The following is a 21,998-nucleotide window of genomic DNA, read 5'->3' as shown; positions in this document are numbered from 1 at the left end:
CGGTACCAGTATTGGTACATTTCTTCCCCTACCATCCACATGCAGCCCTACCTAGTAATTTTTCTTCTTGGCAAATGGGAATGAAGAAATACAGGGAAGTGCAGCAAAATTGGAAGGGGAAGGTCGGGCAAATGGTAAAAGAAAAAAAAAAGATCACCATCAAAAAGCAACCCAATCAGAAATTAGAAATTGATTGAATCGTTTCAATGAGCCGGGTATCTACAAACAAGATGCCAAGAATCGAGCAACAGGATAAGACAGGACTTAAATCATTTTCTCTACAAAAGGGAACGAGATGAATAAATTGTTTGTCCGTTTTTTCTGGCTTGCCCCTTGAATGTGGCACATCGTTGGGATCGTTATCTTGTACACATTATGGAATGTATTTGAAGAAACCTTTTCCTACCACCCTGGCACATTCCACCAACCAGCAGGGAGAGTTGCGTTGAAGATGTACGAAATGGAAAGAAAACAATCGATCTTTGTTCGCATGAAGTTAGATGCTGATGCGGGTTGCATATACATCAGCTTTTTTTTTGATTTCGTACCACTTTCGGTTGAGCTGATTATTTTGATAATAATGCTTTCAACATCTATTGTTGTTCCAATACCCTCTTTTGGTGGGGGGGTTTTTTTTTATTGAAGCGTTAGATCGAGCAGCATTCCACATTTTCACACTTCACCGAAGATGTGGCGAACACGTTAAAAACTAATCCATGTTGCTCATTATATTGTGACACTAATGCTTTCTTAATTGGGTCAACGGTCACCGGATCGGGCTGGCTGGTTGGTACGGTACAAGCACATCAAGATAGTGCGTTTGTGTGTCTGATCTGTGGTGGTTTGTCCATAACATCATCTCTTCTCGCTTTGTTTCTCCTCCGAAACTCCTGGGAATAGGAGGGTGAACCGTTCGGTCTTAAGCAGATGACAAAGTGACATCTTTGTGGGCTGTGGCCATTCTTTGACGTCATATCTAGGAGGGATCATATCTTTTTTTGTCGTTTCGTTCCCTCACTATTTCCTCGCTAATGCTTTTGTGTCTAATGGTACCATGCGTGATGTATTGTGTGTGTGTGTGATGAAACGAAACCACATTAGTGTTTCGGTACCATTCGGGCAACAATAAAGCCCGAAGAAATATGTGCGTTATCCATACTATATCATATACCCGCGAGAATTTTTCCTCCAACGCACAGTGAGGTCAGAGGAGGCCATAGAAAAGTTGTTTTTTTTCAGGATTAGATAGTACTTTTGTGAGTTTGAATGCTGTTGGGTATATAGTTTAAGTCGACTAAGTCGACATTAGTTTTCAGAGCATTTGATCATTATTGTAGAATATTGCCAAAAGGATAATGACAATGTATGTACCTAAGAGAAAGACCAAAACTCCACTTTACATTATTTAATAAAAAAAAATATTTTAAAGTAGTTTAATTATGTTAATGCTTAACCGGGGCTGCCCGCTTTAGCTATGGTTTCTTCTCTCTCTTCACGCCGGCCATTTCTGGCTCACTATACTTATTTTTAGTCCTTAATCCTTGACTTAGTCCTTGCTACGCGAGGACGGTCCGGATGGTATTTGAACCTAGTCCTGGCGTGTGGGCCGGCGCCGTTTATCGCATGCACCACGGGGCCGCCCCTATAGCTATGGTTTATTGGGTTTAAAAATGTAAAAGCATTGCATACCTTTAGGCGCCCTCGAAAATCATTTGAGGATATATCTTTAAAAAGCTTTACATATTCAATAGCTTTCAAAATATTTATTTTGAACACGTTATTAACACATTGGCAAGAAATTTGTTCCTGCACAAGCTGAGTGTCGACCCATAGTCTATAGGCATTAGCTCAGCAATACAAAAAAACGAACAAATGAAGTCAATATTTTGTCGGCTTTCCGTTGACATAAAGTTCTACGTTCGTTATAATGTGTGAGCGTGCGTAGTAAGTTTTTGTTTTCTGTGTGTGTATTTTTTTTTCTACTTACCACGCCATATCGGTGAGCACATTCTTCCCACTGAAGCTGTATATCCGTGGTGCTTGCGAGAAGAATCCACCCTGTCCATTGAAGATACCATTCCACGAATTGAACAGGACGTCACCGCGGGTATTCACGACCGGTAGTTCACGATCCGCTATCCGTACGATCGAGTCTAGATTTTGTATTCTGCAAAGATAGGGAAAAAAGCAATCAGCAAAATAAAATATTACTAATAGAACACAATCTATACCCGTTGATGAGTTTATTAATGGGCGGAAAATCATTTCAATTCAATAACATTCGGAACAACTCATAGGTACGCTTTTGGGGGCGAATGATAGCAAGCCTTTTTAACGCACGGAAACTCCCATGTGCTTACGCCGGAAGTTTACCATCTTAATGTCGAGAAGGGAATTGTGTAAGGTACCTGGTACCTGATAATAAGCAGGTCGCAAAACTTTGTCGTAAAGTTCACACACGCACACGGTTCATACCGTTCGCGTGCCGGGAAGTTTGAAAGTAGTAAAATGTTTGCAAAGTAGCAACATAAAGAGCATAAAATGTGTCAGGAAACACATCACTGGCACGCATATGCGGGGCGTGTCATGAGTTTTGAAGAAAGTTTGCCACACCAAAAAAAAAAAGGAGAAAAAACAACGAACCCCGATTCAACAATACACCCTCTTATGTCATGCACATTGCCTACCTTTAGGCGCTCATTTTTATGTTCACTTTTAATTAGCCCTATTGTGACCTCGAAAGTCTCAGATTTCGCTCAAGAAAGATATGCGCAACATAAAATCATGTTGCCCCAAAAACCCCGTGTCGTGTGGGTGACTCGTGAAGGGAGTACGCTTAGTCTAAATTGGTTCATTTTTAGGATTATATTCGGATTAACGTTAGCACCGGTATTAAGTTTGACGGTTTCGAATACAACACCGTCAGAGCGTATGGCCATGTGTGTGTGAGTGTGTGTGTGAGCCCGGTCCTGGTGCCAATTAACAGTGCTCCTTTCCGAGTACTTCCGGTCATTTCGTTTGCAAAACCAAACAGAAAACGATGGGGTGGAGTTGTAGCCCTAGAGGACGGTGTTAAAAGGCACAGCAACCTATTTTATGTTGGTAGTATGTATGGGAGGTATGTGAAAATTGAGTAATAAAACCTCCCATTCCGCTTCCTTTCTTTGCTCACTTCACCATGATAACGATTTTAGACTAGTTTTGTATAAACTATGCTCTTTTTATCCTTGTTGTTGCTACGTTTCAAGCTTCCACGATCTTTGCCTATTGCTAGCGGCGTCGCGGAACATCCACTATGAATAATGAAATGTTTCAAATGCATTGCTGAAATATTAAAATCGAGGCGAGTTTTGCTTCCCACATGTGTTCCGTCGGCGTTCCGTCCACTCTTCTCCACACTTGGCCGTATTTAGCACAGCTCAGAAGACCGCGTAACCATTGCATAATGCATACACGGTCGTACCAACCCATTGACCCCATGCAGGAGAAAAGGAGAACGATAGGGAGAGAAAGAGAAAAAAAAAGTTAGACCTCCCATTTCTAGGTTGAAAATTCGAAATAGTTGTATTTGGTAGCGTTGTGCCACATACGCGGTAGAGACCTCAGGTACCTGGTATCTGACTGGTTTGGAATGTTTTCCCAGGAACTGTACACCACATGGTGCGCTTGGCAGCGATCTGAGCTTGCCTAGTGCAGACAGTTATATGGAGCAGCAGTAGCAGTATTTTTTTTATGCCCACTTCTCTCTTCTAGCATGCAATACAATTTTCTTCCCACAAACTGACCTCGATTTTCTACGTGCACATAACGGGTCAACGCGGCCTAAACCCACCGAAACACCTGAGGCGACGCGAACGGTTGTCGAAGATCGGTTGAGCTTGTTGGCCGTCGGCGTACGGTCAGACACTTGGTTAGAAATGCAAAATGCAAAAGTGCATTCCGATGCCGTGCTTTGCGGGAGTTTAATTTTCTCCCTAGCACTGCCGGTTTGCTTACTGGACAGCCTGTCGCACCAGTGTGGTTGTGGAGGGTGCTTTATTTTTTACGAACGAAGAGAACGAAAAATACCGGAACAGTTGGATTTGAGGAATGGCATTTGTTGTGGGATGATATGTACATGGAGTTAGTGAAATGCCTAAGATTACATGCATCAAAGCTCATACAAGAATTCCTGTTTTGGTTCGTAAGAGGTTTTTTTTAAATTTCGTTGTGGATTGAAAAATGTAAAAGACCAAGAATTGTGACATGTCTTAATTTTACCTATGGTTTTGTAGTGGGAATATTTATCAAATATTTGGATTAGATCAAGATAAGTAATAACATGTACTTGAACAACTTGTAATAATAGTCAAAAATGTTTCAACTTGACCATAAGTCAGTTAACTTTTTGTTGGAAATATTTCCGATTAACTCTCCTGTGCTATTTACGTAACAAAATATGTGAAGTATAATATCGTTTGATTGTTCCAAAGATAAGCATCTCTTTATCACAGTGCTCCCCAACCTTTTTAGTACCGCGGACCACTTTTTGTTCGACATAAGTATATCGCGGCCCACATGAGACTCTAAGAACGGATTTTTTTTAAATAAAACATTAGCAAAAAATGTAATTGTCCGCAATCTGACACATCGAGGGGTGTAGAACGATTTCGTCACGTAAAAACGCTTGAAATGGTAAGCAATACGTATTAAAATGATCGGTCCAACGACCGAAAATTTCTTCCACGGACCACTTCTACTTAAGCCACGGACCACAAGTGGTTCGCGGACCATAGGTTGGGGACCACTGCTTTATCAGACTTCTACTGAACTATAGCTTAATTTGAGTACCCGAGTTGAGGAATGCACTGATGTGTCCTCAATTCTATTTTCATTTCCAATATGTTCTAAATACTTATCAATTTCAACTTATCATCCACGTTTGCAAGATTCGCGCTCAATGGGGTGAGTTTTATCGCGAGACTAACCGCTACCCGGTACCGAAACCGGTCGGTCTATCGGTCGGTTGGGCAGATAATTTGCATTTTCATCTTTCGTACCTCACAGGACCTTCAGGCATGTTGCTGAAGCAGCACTTGGATGCACTCCGATGTCCTTTCATCTATCCTCTCCTACAACTACCCTTTTCTTCCCATTACCAATAAACTTAGTGTTTGGTTTAATTTTGTGGTCGCTTTTACCCTTTTGCGTCAATCGATACCTTGGTGCGGTGTCTTGCAGTGACTTTGCAACCACGTTTGTTTCTTCTGTTGGCGGTCCATCTTTGTGTTTCAAGTGTGAGCAGTGTAAGGGATTGCACAGGGGAAGATAGCTTAAATTTGTGTTTTGTCGCAACACATCTGATACGGCGGTAAAAGCATTTGCAAAACCCCCAGACTGACGGGTAGTATTTGTAGTAAGTGGTTCGATGTTCGATGCCCAAAATTGCATCCTAATTGGATTGACGTTGAGTGGGACTTGGGTTGGGGTTTTCGGTTTCCTGAAACACGTGAAAGACACACACATATGTCGCTGTATGGAAAGCGTGTTTCGTTGCATAGAAGACCCTAGCGGTTAGTGTTAATTTTATTATGGTCAGTCAGTTTTTGCAGATAAAATACGGGCTTGTCGATAGTGCGGTAAAAGGGACAGAATCACTCCCCATACGGTCATATACGATGGCCTGCAGCACAACGGTACCGATACTTATTTACTCTTCACACCTCGTTAGGAATGAAGTGCTGCATCCCTTTCGGGGTGTTGCTGGTTCGATAGAAATCGGATCGATCGTAACCAGCTGAAAGATGCTACTCCCGGGCCCGTTTTGCATCTGAATGTGTTCTGCCCGTTTGCCAAGAGGTGCCATCGGTCGGAATGCGCATTTTCAAAAGTGGTACAAATTGAAGAGGATCAGTTTTAATTATTTTCCCATGAATCGTTGGGTCGTTTGTTTACGAAAAGCAAATCGGCAACCAGGCGCATCGAGGAGGCAACTGCACGATACGAATGTAAGTAAGAGAATCTCGTGTTTGTATGTATTTATACCATACATAAAATAGGGGATATTGAATGAATAGATTTTTGAACTTTGCTTGAATTTGCGCTGTACCGTACAAGGATTGTTATATCAATCCAATTTACCCATGTGTAGAAGGTCACTACGTTAAACGATTATGTAATGCAGATTGCATACCTAACACACAAGGTTTCAAATAGCAAACCATTGCACAACTTATGCAATTCGCATTACATTTCCTTTCAAGGATATGCGTAATCTGATATTTACAAGGATAATCCTACATGCGCAGTACAGTTTTAACAGCCTTTTTATTTCACTTGTTCTTATACTTTTATACTTTTCTTAAATTTACGAAAATAAAAAATAAACTGAAGGCAAAAAAACACTAATTAAAAAAATATTCAGTTAAATATTAATTAACCATTTAATTTTAATAACACCTAAAAATGCAGTAATATTGAACAAAAAAAAAACAGAAATAAAAATTAAACAAAAAATAGTAAGTAGTTAAGACAATATCATAAAAGTAAACAACTTTGTGAAATTATATCTCCGATGACCAACGAAAGCGTTTAATTATGAAGTTAATTTATAAGTTGTCTCAGGCTGTATAGTGCTAGACATTTATATGGTTTTCGTCATCATCTTTTTTCACCATAAAACCAGATACCACAAACGTACGTTGTGTGTGAAATAAATACTCCCAACCAATAGCAACGGCAAGACTGTTCACAATAATTGAGAAAAGATTTTTTCCATTCAAGTAATTTACACAAAAGGGAACAAATATAGCAAAAACCTTGTGAGCTCCACCCGAAAACCACCCTCAACCGGTATCGTGCTTATGCCCAGGTGCCACAATTTCCACGGTATAATATTTTGCACCATTCTTGTTCTGCCCGAAATGTTTCCCGCCAATTATCGTAGCACCTTGTGCGTCTTTTGTACATTGCGTGGCGTATGGATCGTTTTGTACTTTTAAGTACTGAAGGCACGTCTTGTACGCGGGCGAACAGTTTTGCAGCAATTGATATTTCGTTTTGCTGATGTGGTTTGATTCATTTCAGTCATGCACAGGCGACCACATTTGTATGGAACGTCCCGTCACGTCAGAGCATGACGCTTAATGAAGCCATCGGTCGTCCGTACGCGTCGGTGTGGAAAGCATACCCGGGGACAGTAGACGCAGCCCCCTTTGGTAGAGGATGAAGTTTTCGCCCACCTTGGGTGGGCAAACAGGGATGGGCAAAACAATTCATCTCTTGCCCGGTTTTTGTGTGTGTGTCTGGGGGGTTTTAGCGGTGGTAGTTTTCGGCAAAGTGCTAACCACTTTCGGGTGTGGGAATTTTGTCTATAAATTCAAACTGTTTCTCCGTTTTGTGGGTGAAAATAATAAAAGAAAAACTAAACGAAACCAACCACCATCCTAGCTAGTTCGCTTTCGCTCACATTCGACGGATAATCTGTGGTGCGCTTCCTGCCTTGAACCGTAGTGTTTTTTGAGGACGGTCTTCCTGCCACCATTTTTGTACCGGGCTTATGGGTGTATGTCGGTGTGTTGTTGCAAAACAGCTTATCCGTCTGGTAAACGTATGCTGAACGAGCAGAAACGAGCAGCTTGGTCGGTTTTTGCACCGTATATGTTCGGGGCGGTATTTAAATCTGTTTTTCCATCATTTCCACTACACCCCCGGTAGCTTTTCCAGCTGCTTTCGCGCCAACTAAACGTGACACTGTGGGAGTTTCACTAGCGTAATGCAAAATATTCGCTAATTTTAGCGTAAGTTTCTAGTGTGGACGGTTTGAGGCGAATGCCGGTCGGTATGGCGACGGGTCCCTTATCTCACGTTTTCAATTTTCGAAAAATGCCTCACGAAGGATGGGAAAATTACAATTCGACACTACTTTGGCCACTGTGTGGTCTGTGTATGTGTGTGGGTGTGTGTGCGTGTTCCTCCCATCGGTGGGAAAAGGTGCCGATTGGGGGTTTTCCCGCCAAACGAGTCGAGTGATTAACATTTTGTTGCAGTGAAAGTTTATTGTTGTGCGTCGCATGGGAAAAACAGCTTTCGAATAATGTTGCGCTGTAGAGAAAAGTTAAATCTAACCGAAACGCTGGGTGGGGCTTAAATAGACGAAAATGAATGACATTCGAAATTAGATACGAAGGGACTGGTAAATGGTAAATGAGTTTAATTGAAATTTCACATTCAAATGCTGTAAATTTAAAAACTAAATTGAATAGCTTTATGTAAAGCTTGCGGTGAGATTATTCGAGCGAATACTTTCGTGACGAAAGTTCCTCGGACCAGTTTATCCATTTTGAACAAAAAGAGAAAAAAACTACCCAACGGTGGGTAAACCATACCAAACCGGTCCGTTGATTAATTAGGTGCCGGGTTTGTTTCGGTCGACAGGGAAATCTCATCCTTTCCGAACTGCCTGTCTGCGTTGGTTTGGCACTTGTAGCTGTCGAAAAGCGTTCTATGGAAGGGAAGGAAGGGGGATAAAAGGATTTCAAGGGGGTGACCGGAAAAAGTGAAACTGACTTTTTCTTGCCAGCGAAATATGTATTTCCCCTCCCGGATGGTAAAAAACGCGAAAGGTTGATCGACAGCGTGCGGCTGAATGGTAACACCAACAATGCGTTGAAGTTTAATTAGAAGAATGAGTTTTCTCGGTTCATTTTCCTGGATTACACTCCCACCCTGACGGCTTTCTGCCGCGCGAGTAAAAATGGGTGAGCAGAAAAAAAGCTGAAAATTGGCGAAGGATTAAAATACATTTACGGGATTATGATGCGTAGGAAGGAATGAGCCGGTTATTGATATTGTGCGCTGTTAATCTAGTTAATTTTCACAATTTAACTGTGGTTACTGGCAAAGAATGTGCGTGGTGTTATTTTGTGGCTGGAATGTATAAATGTAAACGGCAATAATGTGCAAATTGAATGGAATGTTTTCCTTTCACAGTGGGTTTTTTTTGGTAAAGTGCATTATAATCAAATTGTTATGTTATAGGAATGTTCAAATATATTGCAAATAGATTGGTTTGAAGTAGATATTTATTCGGGGAAGATATTTGTTCAGTTCAGACTTGTTTGAACAAAATTTGTCTGATCGTTCCAAAGTAAATTTAAACTATTTTTCCCTTATTTGTAAAGAAAAATTAATACTGGATATTGATCTCCAAGTGGCAGTCATCTGTAGGTGTCGGATACGTTATGGATGGAGGCGCCCGGTATTTGTCATTTCGTAGGTAAAGTGGAATGGAGACGCCTGGTATTTGACAATGGACACGGTTGAAAGTTTAATTTGATTGTAATGGAAAAAAACTAAATAAATTTGTAACATGAATAACAATGAAGGTTTCATATTAGTTGGTAAAACCTCACATAAAAATTTAAAAAAAGAATTGGTTCCCTAATTAACAGCAATTCAGTTGCAGCAGCTGAACTCTATTTATACCTACGCATGAAGAATTTACTACAATGGCATTCTATTGATTAGCGAAATACCTTTGTAGGCGTTATTTTTGTGAATCGGTTCAACGGCAACAATTTTAAACCTTTGGTGCTAGTAATGTTGGTTGGCTTTTTGAATGACAGTTGGTATGCGGACTAATTGTAATTGGTCGCTCATCCAAGGTGAAGAATGGTTTAAACTACGAAACATTGTTAGAAACATTGTTTTGTTTCATAGCTCGAAAATAGCTTTACTTAGTAATGGTATGATCCGCTTTTTCCGTATTAAAACGGTCAAAGGGAGAACAAAATCAGAACTACAGCCATGGTTCATTTGTTTTTGTGGCATTAAGCTATGAAGTGGTGTTTAAATTTAGTCTCGTTGAGCTTACGAGTTAGCAAAAAAGGGCGATTCGAACAAAACGAAAGAAAAGAAACAAACAAAACGAGCGAATCGTTTCAAAACGAACGACATTCTGCTAGAATCGCCCACACACTCCAACGGTTGGCGTACGGATTTTATTTGATTTACGTGATTTAGCGTCCAGCAGGGAGATTCTGCCCTCTGGGGAGGGATGGGGTAAGAATGCCCTCCCCAATTTCGATGCTCTCGATGTGATTGCGTTAGAAGTTTCTGTGCCGATTTTGGAGCACATCCAAATCCAACACAGATTGGCGAATGAATTTAGTTCGCGCGATGGAAAAACAAACACACCGGCATCTTGGGAGTGTGAAGAAGAATTTCTTAAACGATTTGTCCGAACTGTGTGTGCGATGAGACGAGGGTGGGCGGGCAGGGAATGGATGGGAAATGAACACACTTACCTCGACGAAAGGAAAGCCCTAAACGTTCCCAGGAGACCGGCTCGGCGGGCTTGTCGATAGCAGGCGAAGTCTGCACCACGGATGCCCTGCATGTCGCCCGGGTACGGTTCGTTAAGTGCTGCCATCCGCAACTGAAACCGTGGTGAAGGAAAGAAATGAGAGAGGAAAAAGGAATTAGAAAAGTATACGCACACAAACCCACATACCGGCTCGCAAGTACACAGCAATTGACAGAAAGGCCAGAAAATTAAGTCAGAAAACGCGATTGCAACGCAGCGAATAGTTGTAGACAAATAAAGCGTGCACACCATCCCCATCTCCATGTGAAAAGCCAGGAGCAGGATGGAAGGAAGAATTTTCCCTTCGTGTTGGCTCTTGAGGTTCAGCATTTTCTTGAACAGTGCAAGAAAAAACACCTCGTATAAGCAATCTTTTCAGTGCTGGAAAGAAAGTGGCGAAGAATCATCTGGAAGAACGTAGGAACCGGAATCAAGGACTCAGCAATGCAAATAAAACGAAAATGGAAGATAGGAATGAAGACAAAAAACTGTTTTTTCCGTTTAAAACGGAATAGAATGCCAACCCACTTTGTGATCCAGCCTTTCCGTTTCCATGTGCCGAAGAAGTTTCGAGGAAATAATCAAATTATCATAAAAATAAAGATTTTAAAACGAACGCCAGGGTAAAACTTGACTGGTGTAGGGCAAAGAAACGAGGTAAATGCAGAGGGACAGAAAACAAATAGCGCTGCGACTCGATGAAAATTGACCGAACCGTTCTGGGTGGATAAGAGCAATCAGCATTTCAGCCAATTCAATCGATCCGAACGTTTGCAGCTTCAATCATAACAGAACCCGTGACCGAGGCTCATCACTTAGACTGACCTAAGCAAAAGATTGTGGATTTGGTTCCGGTGAAATCAAAATTAGGGATCGATTCCGGTGTTTGGAAGGAACGGTGGTATTGGAGATGAAAAATGTAACAACGGTAGCAATTTGTTGTTCTCTAAGGTCGAAGATGGAGGCAAATCGGAATGGACAAATGGTGGTTGAACATTTCGTTTAGGATGTGAACGTTTATAACGATGCTCTATTGTTGGTACTTTGATTTGGATTAAAATTTAATTACAGATATTTTTAATAAAACAATCATTACGACCTGATTTTGAGCCAGTAAGCGCCTAGTGGATTAAGTTTAGTAAAAATTATTGATGTTTTTTTATGTTGAGTTGCAGGGTTCGTTAATGAATAACCTATCGATTGCTAAAATCACTTTTTAATACAAATTTTTAATTTCCTACTTATTTATCATATCTTTGAAGCTTTGTAAAATATTTGATATTAGCTCTCATTCCTCATCCCATCGCTATATGAACATCTTGACTGATTTGTCGTACACTGAAGGGTGCGCGACATTCAATAATTATTTTTTTTTAAATTGACAGAATATTTTTTGTTTCTGTAACAACTGCTGCGTATACTTTATTATGTGATGCAGTTGCCTATTAGGTGATGCCTATTTATCAAGGAACTCTTTAAATTTGTAATTAAATGGAGAACATTATAAATAAAAGCCATTTTATTTTAGGCTGTTTTAGCAAAATGTAAGCTTTCAACGAACTATATATATTTGTTCCATGGAAATACATTGGCTAATAAGAACGATACAAGTTGCGCCTAAAAGTATGCAGTTCATTGTTTAACCAATAAGGATTGGTGACTTTTAGGGCCTTATGACCTTTTTCGTGTGTAAACGTGTGTTGGTTGTGTACAGGTTATCATCACATTCACTTTGGATTGTATCTGAAATCAAAATAATCCATTACACAAATAAACTTTTTATGATATTGCATTGTTTTCATCATTTTTTTCCTATTTTAAAATCTCTCTTGTTAAATGAACATTATCACTATTGTAACACGTTTCAATTCGTGCGAAAGACTGCCGTTTTGTCAAGGAGGTTTGCCTTTCCATGCGTAACTGTACAAAAAATCAGAACAGGTTAATGATGTTTGTCACCGTCAATTGAAAATTGAAAACACAATTTCACGATGTCATGGTTGAGTTCAGGAATGAAATCGTATTTAATTAAAATTGAACGAGAATTACATTCAACCCGTCTGGACCGTGTAACGTCTACGAATCGGGTTTAACATTAAAAAAAAACTTCACCACTCGTTTTGACTACTCGTGTCACAATTGGTAATTGCTCATTTTCAATTATGCGCCAAACACAATCGAAACAATGGAGACCCCTCAGGGGTACATGCCGCCCTTTAATAATGTCGCATTGTGGGTCGCATTTGAATGAAATGAAATGCGTAAACGTAATAACAGTAATCGATGAACGCATTATTTAACACAAATACACACATCCGCACACACACTGTTGTTTTGCTGTGTTGCTTAAACGCATTGCATTGCGTATTGTAATCATCCGCTTTCGTCTCGCTGGAAGGTAATCATCTCCCGGTACTTTATCTGCTTCGTAGGAAAGGGAGAAAATAAATCATCCCTTAATCGCCTATCATCGTCCCGTGCAACAGCATTCCGTGCACGATGTGGACGTTCAAATATGGAGAAACGTACTACTTCTCCGAGAAGTGGGTTTTGGTTTGAAAAAATTGTACACCACACCGAAGAGCCACTTCGTTGGTGAAGCATCGCGTAAAGCAATACGAAATACTGTACACGATTTCAGTTATAAAATTACGATTATTATCATAAATTACGATGGTAATAAATGTTTGCGGGCGACGAGGGGTTGGTGGGTATCGTTCCTACAAATCGTACCGGGTAACGGTAACAAGTGGAGTTTGCTTCCATTTTTCTGCCCAATATCATTCAGCGCTCGACAAGGCACGAATCCGCCCAAGGTACCGAACTGATCTTTGCTCTGCACTGATTGTCTTTCATGCGGTGGACGCGCTAGGCTACAGCTTTCTAAAGGGGATGTTTAGCAATCAACCGAATCCTGTAGAAAGGCCGAAAGGAAATGAAGCAATGACGCACAAGAAATGGCAAACGGAATGAATCCACTAGCTGCAGCTCAGCACTAGCTAGCGGGATTTTGTTTTTGTCTTTCTATTCTGGTGTTATTTCTTCTGTTGGTACGTCTGTTTAATCCACGTAATGGAGCATTGGAGGTACACACTTGCCTGGATTTATCGTCTTAGCCATTGTGGAATACATAACTTTATTTTTTTTGTCTAGTGAAAACACGAAAATGAAGCATTCCATTTTTCTAATAATCCGGAACGAAGTGAATATTTATTTAAAGCTAATTTAAGTGTGTGCTGAATTCTTCTCCGCTTTCACCGCCTTAGGGTGAAGTTGGAAATGCATTTTGCATGGAGACGCCTAGTCGGTGGTAAAGAAAAAGACTGGGCGCCTCCATTTTTCTGTGGAGTTGGTGTATCTTGTATATTGCATTAAATATTTGCGAAAAGTTCATCGAAGTATAAGGAATGTTTTGCAACCAGCGTGGAAGAAACTAACTTATTGGGCACCAAGGGGTACGTTGGTCGAGAAAGCGTGTAAATCGCACCCGTAACAAAGCGCACTTCTGCGAAGGGGTCAGGATGAGGCGCAGCGCAAGCCCGTGCAAACTAATCAAACAGAAAGCGAACGGCAATAATCAAGACCACCGGGGGGCATAATGCTATTATTCGGCACCGAGCAAACGAACGAACGGTTTGCAAGAGGGAGAAAGTAAGAACAGGCGAAAACAACGAGTAGCAAATGGAGGCGCCTGGTCGTTCATCGTTCACGGCACACTGGTGAGATAATATCGAAAAATGGATGCTTGAATAAATAAAGCGAGCAGTCAAGAAGGAACGGAAAGCTCTGCGGATGGTATAGCTCTACTCAAATGGAGGCAACAGTAGAGTTGAGGAAAGAAACGAAAAAAGCAACAAATAGAGTGATGGTACGAAATCGACAAGTAATCGGTGAACAAGTCACCGACTGGATGGGCACAAAACAGTGAAACAAAACAGTGGAAGAAAATATTTTGTGAAACCTTGAACTAAAGGGGAGATGAATTTCGAGGACGGAGCACTCGACAACACACGCAAACGCCGAAAAAAAGGGAATCATCTTGGGAAAATATTTACCGACTCATACTCCGGTGTGGCAGTGAACTGTGGCACCACGAGAGCACCGATGAGCGATGGCAACCAACGGAGACGATGATGTTGTTGGCCGGGGAAGGTTTTTATTTCCATTGTATACATTTATGCAGTTAGTTTGTTGTTATTATAGGTAGTGCCGTTGAAGTGATCGTTGTTATATTTGCAGCGTATCGTATCGGTGAGTTGGTTGTCGGGCATTAGGTTACCAGTTAGATGCAGTTTGTTTGTGGTTAGAATGTATCACGGATGAATGGATTAGTGGCACGGTTTTGCAGTTAGTGTAATCCCAAGCCATGTAGAATTAGCGTTAAGAAGAAAAAAAAAATGAAAGAGAAGAAAATGGATTAGTTAAAAATGTACAACGAATCATGTCGGTCAAGTTCAGATTTCCCGTGCAAACCGTAACTGGTTTGGAGTTTTAAAAGTTATGTTTCAGGTTGTCCCAGGACACGGCAGTATGATTTCCGTATTCGTTTCATATTTTTCTTGCCTTCGAAATTTAGTGCGAAACTGGATCATCTGTTTAGTCGCGAAAGGGAGACCAAGCTTTTACCCTGCGGTGGCCATGTTATGGTTTATTTGTTTACTTTTTAGTAGAATAAATACGCCTGATCAGAGGTGGATGGCGGTAGGGAAGCATGAAGCACTCATAGCACGCGAAATATACGAGGCAAAAATATGAAAATATTATCCCGGCTTATCGGGTACGTGTGTGAGTTTGGCCCACCGTAAGTATGAGCAAAGAGCGATGGTACGGTTGAAAGGATGTCTCCCATGGTCACGATGCCAGGAATGAAACAGGCCAAATCGTACAGTAATGCTGAGCTTTGCATTTGGAGAACAACGAAAGGGACACTCGAATGGAAAAGAATGTAATTTTTATTTACAAACTGCTCAACAAGAGAAAGCTTAATGGTACCGCTTGAGCGCTTTGTCTAGTAGCGCACTTGGGTAGTTTTTTTTGTTTGGTATATTACAGGGGTGAGCAATTTTTTCGGCAAGTTTAAATAAATTTAAAGCATAAAATCTTTTAATGAAATTTTTTTTCTACTATGAAAATAAGTGGTTTAATTTACCATCATAGTATATTGCGTAGCTGCTCATCCCTGACCTACATCAAGTTACTAACGATAGACAACTTCAATCGTGGACAATCGTGGTGGGCTCCCTGAGGCTACCCACCTTGATAATAGAAATAATAGTAGAATATACAATGAATAAATAAACCAAACAAAGCCCCATCTCTTTTCCATCTTTCTTTCACACCATCTCCCATTCCCCATTCTGCCACAAAAGAGAAAACACAAAAGGGCAAGTAACAAATTCGAAAGAGCATTCGCGTGAGAACCATACTATAATGAAGAGCCGTTTTAAATTATAAATATTGGATTATTATTCTAGCAAAAATGGGAACATAAATTCCAATGACAGCGATTGCACAATAAATTTTCCGTTTTACTGGCTTCATAGCCAAATGTGCGTGTGTGTGAGGACAGCCAGCTTCCGGAACATGGTGGAAAAATGAATTGTTTTCTGTGCCGTATTTTCTCTTTTGTGCTATGGAACACGGTTTTGTGCACACGGTGACACAAATGTTTTGTTGTGCCATTTTGATGTGTCTTTTGTGTGATTGTCGAAAAAGATGAAGGGTTGCATAAAAATCGAACATTTTGGAATTGAATGAAACCGAAAAAAAACGCGAATGCATTGATGCTTTCTGACATGTGTTTGGTTAATCCGTTGAAGTATGTATAGCATCCAACTGAATGAAGAATATCAAATTCGTTCATCCAGTGTAATTGCAAAATCTCATAGTATTTTATTTTTAGTACAAAAATGTGCTAAAGCGATGCTTTATTTTTTATTAAATTGACATCGTAAAAGCCAAAGCTAGGTACGAGGTACGATACATAGAGTGGAACTGCTATTGAGGTTTTTCATATCTTAAGTTAGAAAGCTTAATTCTGAGGACAGCCAATCAACTCGTCAATCAACTCGAGCAATGGAAACAATCCAGAGTCAAATTTATAGGCAAATTTATAACCAAATGTCAAACAAGTTCCATTCGCTCATAAGATATAGAGGCAACGCAATGGCATCAGTGATCCGATCATTTCAAAAAGGCATCAGTGAAAACAGTGTTAATGTTGATATTTAGGATTGGGAACTGTCTTCAAGATATTTTTTTAAATAATCAATTATGCCATGGTGTGTACATAGACAAAGATTTTTCTTTAACGTACCGTTAAGTTTATAAATAAACTGAACAATAAATTAAGGGAAAATTAGCTTTACTTAAACCAAGAGTTGGCAAAGTTCGATCTGCTGTAAAAATCCGGCTTTATATGCCTGAGGGAAGATTTAGGAATTAATCGAAAAGAACCCATCTGTGGTTCAACACTACACCGGAAGTTTTTCTTAGTTTTTTGAATTGTCTTATAAATACAACGTCAATGTCAATTGAGTCATATCTTTCTAATAATGTTAGCAATATTTTTAGAACGTTTCTTTTCAGCACATAACTTTTTTTTCGCATGTGTAACACCACTTTTTGTATCCACAATTTGATAAAGAAATATTGAAAATACATGCATATTTCGTTATGTACGGTAGAGTGACACAAAGGTTGGTGCTATACACACACACCAAAATATGGTGATTATTAGTGGTTGCTTCCTCCCGAAACCGAGAATGATTTTTTTCAGCGTACATTTTAATATTTAACCAAAAATTTAATTTTTGAAAAATTGATTTGCTATTGAAAACTATTGCCTGACTAAGGCTTTTAATAAAATGTCTGTTAAAGAAAGCATGAGTTGATAAGGTAATTTAGACCTCCAGTGAGATGATTTGTTCATCAATTGCTCATCTTAATAGGCTTCATGAGCTAATACTACTGCACAATTACTTATGATATTAAAGGTTTAATTGATTTATTTGAAGTTATAGTGTTGATTCCTGATGGCTGTAGGAAGCCTCTTGTTGTATTGTACTCAGATTAAAAAGCATCCAAAGAAAATAGTTCTTATCTTCCAGTATAAACAAACTTGCTCTTTTAGTTGCTGCAATTGATATTATATCAGTTCGAGTTCGACGGAAGTTTGATAAAGTAACTTTAACGTTTCGTATTTTGCTGTTGTTATGTATTTTTCTGTTGTGTAAAAGAGCTCCTGTAGAAAAGCGAGTCTAAAGCAACTCGTTTTGTGTTTGTTTGAGTTTTTGCTAGCTGTGTAATGTCTTACGATTATTGTAAGTAATTTTGTAATGTTCCCATTAGTGACATTAATTATTTTTACACATTTTGAAACCATGTTTGGTGGAGGTCTAAAAAGCAATGGAGCAGTACATCTAAACTTACCACTGAGCCGTCGCCCGGCTGTGGGAGATTGTGGATGAGATTCGACGCTTGCAGATCGGAACGCTGCGGTGGTACGATGGTGGTGGTGGGCGGTGGTACCGTTGCAATTGGCACAAGCGTTCCTAGCTGCAAAATGGAGGAATGAAAACGTTGTTTATCAATAATAGTACCAAGCGAAAACAACCAATCCGTTACAAGGTTCAATCAATGACTCTCTTATGGGGTGTGGAAATGGAAAAACGTTTCACGGGAACGAGGGTGGGCGGGATGGGGTAGTTTGAGTGCCACTGCCGGCGGAAATCGAATCAAAACAGTTTATTTATTTATGTAAAATATTTATCGATACGGAACGGGTCAATGGTCGCACGATCGTAGCCACTTGATTAGAGAAAGTGTACGTCGCGAAACGTTCGCATTCGCTAGCCTCCGGATGGCGTTGGAAGGGAAGCTCGTGCAACTGTCATGACTAATATGGTTTTCATGTTGTTTATAGGCGCATTAATTATTTACCAACCGGCAGTAACAGTAATTGGCGTGTTTGTTTGACTTGGCCAAAGTGCAAAGTTTCATTGCGCATGGTTTTCCCTGTTATCGCACAATCGACCATTTCTGTCCGCAGTGTGTCAATGTTAAAAGCGAGGATTTTTTTTTGCTGCGACCACTAAATAATGCGTAGTGAGCACATTACTGCTTCGTTTGAATTGTATACTAGAACCGAGACTAGATAAAGGCAACCTACGAATAGTTTGATGAAGCAATTGCATTAAAAAGGTTTAACTTGCAAAATGTTATGCGGAAGGAATTATTATAGTAAATAGCATTATAGTTTCCGTTGAATTAATTGCACATTTTGTTCAAGAAACTGTGAGAAATACATAAAGGCAGTTTTTTGTAAAAGCAAGTTTTTTATTAAATAAATTTGAATTTATGCTGAAAATTTTAAATTAATTTCAAATGCGATTTTCGATTTCTTCGAATATTCTGAAAATTCATGTTTAGTTGCTTGTCGACTGAATGCAAAGATGTCCATAAATATATTTTCCACGTAGTTCACAGAATTGTACAAAGCACTTAGATACCAGGAAACAATAATATTATTTAACTGATAAGCCTGTTGGTTTTTTTCGATCCTCCTTTCTTGTTTAGAGTTGTGTTTGATGTTGAATATTGAATATTTCGTCCACTGAGAACGGTTTAATAAAGATGGTAATAGTTAACTATAACTGAACGTGTTCTCAATTCAAAGCATAATACAATTTTTTTTGTACATATTTAAAAATATTACATTACACGCAAAGTATTTCTGTATACAGTGCGTAACATAACAATAAGAAATTTATTTTTTTTTTGGATAAGAGAAAAAGTTGAACAAATGGATGAAAGTGTTATTTCCTCAACAACTCTCTTCAAAGTGGAATGAACTAAAATACATTTGGCATCATTTTTGCATTTTTTTGTTCACTTTTTATTTTTATTTTATAATTCATGATGACGGCTTCGGCCGTATTGTCAGCCTCTGGAGCTGAAGCAGTACAATTATCACAAGGCATTTCCTCCTTGTATTTTACCTATTTTTTTTTGTTCACTTAATGTAACTTATTTTTAAACCAAGTAGAAAAAGGCTTTTTACGAAAGTTCGTTAGTTTGATGTGTAAATGTAAAAGGATGTTGCACGTGGAATAATGAAGTCTCTAGACAGCTCATTTGCCAGATATCTCTTAATAGTCAATGTTTCCTAGTAGTAACCCTGCTATGAAGCAAAAGCCGAGGCCTGCAGAGCATAGTTTAAAAAGAGTTAAGGCTCAGAAGCAGACATCGTTGGTTGTTTTGCTATATACGGACATGTTACTACTGAACAATAGTTTAATAACGGACGAATCAACGAAATATACATTCGTCGATTCCAAGAACAAGTTTTAAGTTTGATTCGCGCGGTCAATAACGTGGTCAAGATGAAACCTTATCGTCCTTTAAAAGACCTTGGTGATGCATAACTGTGGATCTGGAATTGAAAATTCCAATTATCTGAAATTTATACCTTATTGGCGAACGTGTTTGAGTAAAACATAACAGAAAGCATTTTTCAGTATAAATTTTCCGACTCTTCATCGTTTTCCCAATTACATATTTTTTTTTATTTTTAAAGTACAATCTACAAACTAAGTGACAATACATCACAAAAAAAAAATAACAAAAACAGGTAGAGAAGCACAGGGGAAGCAACCGTGTCTGTTTGTCGAATGATTTTGTTTCCTTTACTTCAGCTTCACTTGTTTTAAATATATTCCTGCCCCAGTTCTTCATAGAAATGAATGTGATTTTAAAGATTATAAAAATATATATGCATTTCCTTTCGTCCATTCTTTTGTGACGGACGTGAAACGGTTCTCGGTAAATGGAACATGTAAACTGCGAACAACAAACCAGATGTAACGGGAAATTCAGTGCATTGCCCGTGCGTTGTACCAGGTGTTGTTTTTTTTCTTCTGCTCTTCTGTTTTTGTTTTGCAATTTTTATATTGTTTGAAATGCACACTTTGCACTACACGTTTTCCCATTCACGGGTTACACCGGAAAAACGGAAAATCATGCACCGTTGGTTGTACGTTACGAACAGCTTTTGTTTTGTTCTCATTTTGTTGCTCTTGGCCATTGCACTCGGTCGAACATTGGAACTCGGTTAGTTGCATTCAATTTTTTCTTATATTTTAGGGCAAAAGAATCTCGATTGTGTACAAATTGGAGGTTTATGATTTTCTTGTCAGAGAGAGCATTTTTTGCGGGGTGAGAAATACATAAATAAAAAAAACAAAAACCTATTTGAATGTATAAAAGGAAGCTTTAATTTCGACAAAGAGGATTTGCCAAAAACCCATTTGCTTTTTGTACAACCCGAAGCGTCTGTACGTGTAGTTAGGAGCAAGCATGTAATGCAAGTGTTTCGGTGAACTCACGATGAGAAAAGTATGTAAGCGGTTGCATACATCCAATGGATGCGCAACGTGATCTTTCATCCGCGGGCGACCAGTTAATCTTCCAGTTGTGCGCTGGTGTATATGGCTGCTGGTACTTGTATAATGTGTTGGAGCACGAGAAGACCCGTTAATTAGTGTTCTTCAGGCGGCAGACTGAGAGGATTAGTGCAAAAAAAAAAAATAAACTTTGCCGACGAACCTGACAAACGGTACGATTGTGCACAACTGTGACTTTCATCTTCTTTGGTGGGTGTGAAGCCTTTTTGAATTATGTTTTTTTATGTCCATCGTAGCATAGCAGCCATTTCTGCTGTGTGTCACCAGTATTGTAAAAGATGGAAAATGGAAACACCAAATGTTGTAGAAGCTTATCTTTTGAAGGCAGATAAAAATAAAGAGAATATTTGATGTGGACATTGACATAAAAATAGTAAAAAGTTATTATTTTAACAAACTTTGTTTTAAATTTTTTTTTTGCCTCATGAAAAAATAATAGTGGTCAAAATGATCCGGTTCTTGAACCAGTTAGTGCTTTAATTCCTCATCATCGTTTATAAGCCAGTGTTTGTCATTGATTTAATTTAAAGATAAAGGACTTTGTTTAACAGAGAATCAGAGAATCATCAAAGTTTCATGAATCCTCACAGGATGGCAGGATAAGACCTCTAGAGGTAAATCAAAAGAAAATATTAAAAGAATACAAAATTCACCTCATGAAATCATATTTAATGCTGAATATGATCCTGTTCTTTTCAACAGCAAGATTAGGGTTTCTGGTGCAGTTTTTGCCTGCATACTAATTGTTAGAAAATTTCGGAATCTTTTCTAACTGTCAAGACTTTTTTTGCCAAACACCGCTCTATGGTGCGCCAAAAAATTGGTCTTTATTCGCTTGCGTATGAAAAAAGAGCTTCGTAGGCGCATCCTGCGGTTTTTATACGTGTTTTTCTTACATCCTTTTTTCTTCTTCTCCTGACATCCCTATTTTCTCCTATCTTTTGACAGGTCCTTGGGACCTGATCTTCCTTCCTTTATAAGGTTCCAACACTAATTTTATTGATTTAATTGCATCTTATTTGAAATATAAATGAAACACAAGCTTTGTTCCTGTTTCCGACGAGCTATGTTACTATTTTCGGCAGTGCAAATTGTAGTGTCGTAAGTGTAGGTTAGCGTATAAGCGTATAGTGTAAGCGTTAGATGTAAGTATATGTATGTATGTATTAGACTAAGAATAAAGAGTCAGT

The 21,998-nt window shown here is 39.2% G+C and overlaps 1 protein-coding gene across 15 annotated transcripts in view; it reads right to left on the bottom strand.

Annotated features, from left to right (window-relative positions):
• Positions 1 to 21,998, bottom strand: part of LOC125771674 (collagen alpha-1(XVIII) chain) — a 215,646-nt gene that overhangs the window by 6,075 nt on the left and 187,573 nt on the right. For 13 of the 15 annotated variants that reach the window (XM_049442549.1, XM_049442551.1, XM_049442558.1 and 10 more), the window contains 4 exons: positions 17,777 to 17,902; positions 14,401 to 14,427; positions 10,287 to 10,417; positions 1,988 to 2,167 (listed from right to left, as the gene is read on the bottom strand). In XM_049442549.1, the coding sequence (XP_049298506.1) occupies positions 1,988 to 2,167; positions 10,287 to 10,417; positions 14,401 to 14,427; positions 17,777 to 17,902 (464 nt within the window). The remainder of the gene's footprint in view (positions 1 to 1,987; positions 2,168 to 10,286; positions 10,418 to 14,400; positions 14,428 to 17,776; positions 17,903 to 21,998) is intronic. The other 2 variants (XM_049442554.1, XM_049442564.1) reach the window with 1 other exon arrangement.

Source organism: Anopheles funestus, chromosome 3RL, assembly GCF_943734845.2.
Source record: "Anopheles funestus chromosome 3RL, idAnoFuneDA-416_04, whole genome shotgun sequence".
NCBI classification, from domain to species: Eukaryota; Metazoa; Arthropoda; class Insecta; order Diptera; family Culicidae; genus Anopheles; species Anopheles funestus.
The sequence above is the reverse complement of the archived record's forward strand: the minus strand, read 5'-3'. Positions and strand labels throughout refer to the sequence as shown.